This window comes from Engraulis encrasicolus, chromosome 7 (assembly GCF_034702125.1).
Source record: "Engraulis encrasicolus isolate BLACKSEA-1 chromosome 7, IST_EnEncr_1.0, whole genome shotgun sequence".
In the NCBI taxonomy this organism is placed as follows: domain Eukaryota; kingdom Metazoa; phylum Chordata; class Actinopteri; order Clupeiformes; family Engraulidae; genus Engraulis; species Engraulis encrasicolus.
The window spans coordinates 14,899,085-14,904,084 of NC_085863.1; the positions used below are offsets into that span (position 1 = coordinate 14,899,085).

A 5,000-nucleotide genomic window follows, 5' to 3' on the forward strand; every position below is an offset into this window, starting at 1 on the left:
TCTGTTATGTCATTTTATTATATGGTGTGACGTCATCGGTCGAATGCTCCATTCATTTCAACGGGGCTCCCCAACGTTCGCACGTCTGTTATTTTTCGATAACGGACGGGTTGGTCTATAACAGACCGCTGTCAATGGCAACAAGACTTTTCACTGCTAAAGCGACTTTTCAACAAGACTCTAATCAGCTGCTGTGATAGACAACACCTGTTGTCCTGGCTACCTAGCTGTTGCCTAGCGGTGTTCCACAACGGCACTGTTTTGTTTTTGCGCAGCAACAATCTTTTGACATTAAAAACTACAATAGACTTAACATTAAATAGGCCTAAAGAAATGTCCCCGCCATGTGTGAATCATTTAAGTATATCCATATAATAAGCGGGTTAACTTTCCTCCGCTCCGCGTCGGGGTCTAAAGATTCTCTCTGTCGTGCTGCTATTCCACGGTAGCGACCTTCTCGCCGAACGTTAACCCTTACGTAGAGTAGCCTAGTACTATGGTAATTAACCTTTCAATGACTTACAGCTTGCCTCAGGAGGTACAACGTGCATTAAGGGGCTGCATCATAATTATGAGAGGAGACTCTCCTTGACATATCTGACCTCAACATGTCCAATACAATCTGTTTAAACCAATTGGCCACTGCAGCTGATTCTAACTTCGGGTTTAGGCTATATTGGGTCACACTCAAAAAGAGTGGACTAATGTCATGAGTCATTCAACTCTTAGTTCTCAACCATCGTCATGGCTAATGAGCCAGTGACCATATGAGAGAGGAACGAAGTCTAAGTTGTGAACGACTGGCAACCACAGTGTTGGCATGAGGAGGTTGCCAGGTAGCATGCCCTCTTCCTGGGGCCTGGATGTGAAAGCCTTGCTCCACATCACACTAATTGAACTCTTATGGCTCATTCTTTTGAAACTCGGCCGTCTCAAGATCGGAGGTCGTTCTCCCGTCAACCGTTGTAAATGCGTTCTATTGCAACAGCTGGGGACAATACAAACGTCTGAAAACACTAATGTTAAACAAGCTCGGAGTAGTTCGTGTTTCGGAAGCCCGATTTGAGTACCCGTTCTTTAGCACTTTTCCGAGGCGGAAGCCAGAGTTTCCGACAATCGAGTTTCAAAAGAACAAGCCATTAGTTCTCAACCATCGTCAAGTCCAATGGGTCACAGGCCATACGAAAGAGGACTTGTCGGCCCTACCATGTCGCTAACGGTAGGGCAACTATGGTACTATGTGGCTGAACCGGTTTCGATTCCCGGCCCAGGTCCTTTGCCGGCCGTTCCCCGTCTCTCTCTCCCAACTCACTTGCTGTCTCTCCTCCACGGTCCTATCTGATAATAACCAAGGCTTGAAAAGCCACAAAAGTTGGACAAAAGTGGACTTGTCTAAGTTGTGAACGGCTGGCTGCCGCAGTGCTGGCATGAGGAGGCTGTCGTGTAGCATGCCCACTTCCTGGGGCCTGAATGTGGAAGCCTTGCATCCCCATCACACAGTATGGAAATCAGCCACTTGCTATTTTCACTCCACATTCATGAGATTCTAGTGCCTGAACACGGTGGCAGCCAAAACACGTGTTGTAACACAGGCTGTACAATTTGGATGCAATACAGCAGGCTACAGCAAATTTGTGATTTGGGTTTCAATATTGCATTTTCTTAGTGGAGCAGTAGTGCATGTTGACATTGTTTTTTTTGTTTTTTTAATAACCCTGTATGTTTCAGCTAATGAGGTCGGCTGTTGAAGCAAAGCAGACAGGGGTCGCAACATAGCCGAACCTTTGCACCACGATCTGTGTGCACTGCGTGTACTCTACTCTGCATGTACGACACTATGCAAGTTTATAGCAATTCCTTAAAATTTCAAAGACATTCTCCGCACCCGCTATGCAAATATGTACACCAATTACCGAGGCGGTGTGTGTGTGTGTGTGTGTGTGTGTGTGTGTGTGTGTGTGTGTGTGTGTGTGTGTGTGTGTGTGTGTGTGTGTGTGTGTGTGTGTGTGTGTGTGTGTGTGTGTGTGTGTGTGTGTGTGTGTGTGTGTGTGTGTATGTGCGTGCGTGTGCGTGTGTGTGTGTCTACGCTGTGCACACAGGCATGCATAGATAGCTGGGCCGTAGGCAAGATAACACAGTTAATTAACGTACCCTGGACATCCAGGCTGAAGGAGGCGATTCGCTTGATGCCGGCCACAGACATCTCCAGCACATACAGCCCAGCGTGGCCGTACGTCAGCTGCTTAAAGTCAGGCTGTGCATCCAGCTTCCCATTGTTCTGGGGGAGAGATAAATTATACATTTGTTTCCAACTTTAGGCAATTACAGTCTATTAAGACTGAAGACTGAAGATTCAATAGTTTTTTTTTCCATTATTATCATCGCTGCATAAAATTTCCTTCATAACAAAACTCGAGGCAAAGCCACAAAGGTGCAGTCATGTCAAAGTGACAAGTGTTCAATTATGAGGGAAAAGGCGTCGGGGGTGTAGAGGGAGCAGTAAAAGTAGCAGTGAAACAGGAAATAAATGTTGAAGTAGAGACTAGAGCCATTAACTCCATCAGAATGTTTTGTGACGCAGCCTACACAGCATGATCATCTACGCTACAGCATCTTTATTGATTAACTGATTGTAATTGCTTGATTTTTGTCCTCTATTGCAGTGGTTTTCAAAGTGGGACCACCCCCTGGTGGGCTGTGAGATGTTGCCAGGGGGGCCATAGCAGGTGGGCAGCAAAAGAACAGCAAAACAAATTGAACAATTTTAAATTTCCATAACTAACGCATACCAAAAATAATCTAAACAAAGAACTGTATTACAGGAAAAATAATGTGGCACGACTCATGTAATCTTGGCTGGAATCTACCTGAATATAGGGGGCCTTGTCATGCAAGAGTTTGGGAACCCCAGTTGTGATTTTGGCTGATTTACACACAGTTGAGCCTGCTGCGTGTAATGGAAAACATTCTCACTTCCTTTCACTTGTTTCTTGGGTGACACTTTATTTGATGCCGAAGTCATACATATGACATAACAACAGTGTAATAATAGTGTGAAAATAGTGTCATGACACAGTCAAACATAATGTCAATGTCATAAACATTTTATGGTCATGAAACTGACATTTTTAGGGCTTAATGTCAAAGTTATGAAATGTTTGTCATAGAAATAATGTTAATGGCACATTATGACACTGTTATGTAACATGTATGATGATTGTCATTTCCTTCCACTCGTGTCTCGTTCTCCTTACCTTGGTCCAGGACACCTGGGGGACCCCGGAGGCGTTCTTCTGCACGTCCACCACCAAGGTGTCCCCGACATTCTTCAGCACCGTCCCCGAGGGACTCAGGCTGAGGTCCAGGACTGCAGAGAGAGAGAGACAGAGAAAAAAGGCTGTGGTGATGTGGCACGCTACGCTGGGAAGGGAAGGCTGCTTTCAGCTAGCTAGCTGCTACAGCTACAGGCAAAAGCTGGGACCCACACACACACACCCACCCACCCACACACACACACACACACACACACACACACACACACACACACACACACACACACACACACACACACACACACACACACACACACACCCACACACACACACACACACACACACACACACAACCCACCCACCCACACTAACACTCACTCATCTGTGCCCTGCTTTTTAACTACAGCTCCCATAGGAATAATAGAACTCCCTCTTTCTCTCTCTCTCTCTCTCTCTCTCTCTCTCTCTCTCTCTCTCTCTCTCTCTCTCTCTCTCTCTCTCTCTCTCTCTTGCTCTCTCTCTCTATGACTTTCTGTTTCAGGGAGGTTACTTCCCACCAGAGACCTTCCTCCTCCTTCCTCTCCTTCCTCCCACCTCCTAAAAACTCTTTTCTTCTGTTTTGTTCTGCCCACCACCTCTTGCGGCAAGATTTAGACATCAGCGAGTCGAATCTGTCCACTGGGGACGAGCGTGAATCACATTCAAATTTCCACTGGGGGCCACCAATAAGCTCAGCACCCCGTTTAAAACGGCTTTGTCACAGCCTTTGAACAGAGCTGGCTGAGAGAGGAGAGAGAGAGAGAGAGAGAGAGAGAGAGAGAGAGAGAGAGAGAGAGAGAGAGAGAGAGAGAGAGAGAGAGAGAGAGAGAGAGGAGAGAGACAGACAGAGACAGAGAGAAAGAGAGAGTGTGAGAGAGAGAGAGAGGAGACAGAGAGAGAGAGAGAGAGAGAGAGAGAGAGAGAGAGAGAGAGAGAGAGAGAGAGAGAGAGAGAGAGAAAGAGGAGAGAGCGAACACACCTAAGAGCAGGGAGAAAGAGTAATTAAACGTGGCCGTAGTTTGTGTGCTTATCTGCGTGTGTGCACGGTGCACGGGCCAGCGCACTCCACTGCAGCCGCATTGATATTAGCTGTCTGCTGGCCACTGGATGTCAAAACTTCTAATTAGCTCTAGGCCTGTTTTTTGTGTTATTTTCTCATCCTCCTCCTTAGTACTACAAGCAGGCCCGGATTAATGCATAGGCTAGATATGGCTGCAGCCTAGGGACCCCAGCCTGCCAGGGGGCCCCAAATTGTCCAAAAGTGAAAAGGTGCAGAATTGTGACAACATGCAATATTGGAAATGTTAATGGAATGTGTTCAGTATAGTTGGTAGAGCTCTGTATAGCTCGTAATTATGACACTGTCTATGTAGATTTGGCGCAAAATTTGCCTTCTGATTGGCCCCACAGCAACCTGTAGCCTAGGGGCCCCAGGCCATCCTAATCCGGCCCTGACTACAAGCCTAGCCTCAGGAATACTTAACATGCTTTCTCTTCCCTAATACCAAAAAATGGAACAAATTTAATTGCTTGTGGCTTTAGCTTTTGAAAAACAAGAGTTAAAATGAGTGTGAAAGTATTTTAACGAGCAGAATAATGTCTGGCCTTAGGTCACCATTGGTAACTCTTAAGTGGTCACCATCGCCACAAGAGAGAGAGAGAGAGAGAGAGAGAGAGAGAGAGAGAGAG

The 5,000-nt window shown here is 46.3% G+C and overlaps 1 protein-coding gene across 2 annotated transcripts in view; it reads right to left on the minus strand.

The window, feature by feature from the left end:
* alcama (activated leukocyte cell adhesion molecule a) overlaps positions 1-5,000 on the minus strand; it is a 97,035-nt gene that overhangs the window by 9,770 nt on the left and 82,265 nt on the right. For both annotated transcript variants that reach the window (XM_063202940.1, XM_063202939.1), the window contains exons 9-10: positions 3,255-3,367; positions 2,152-2,278 (exon numbers count right to left, since the gene is read on the minus strand). In XM_063202940.1, the coding sequence (XP_063059010.1) occupies positions 2,152-2,278; positions 3,255-3,367 (240 nt within the window). The remainder of the gene's footprint in view (positions 1-2,151; positions 2,279-3,254; positions 3,368-5,000) is intronic.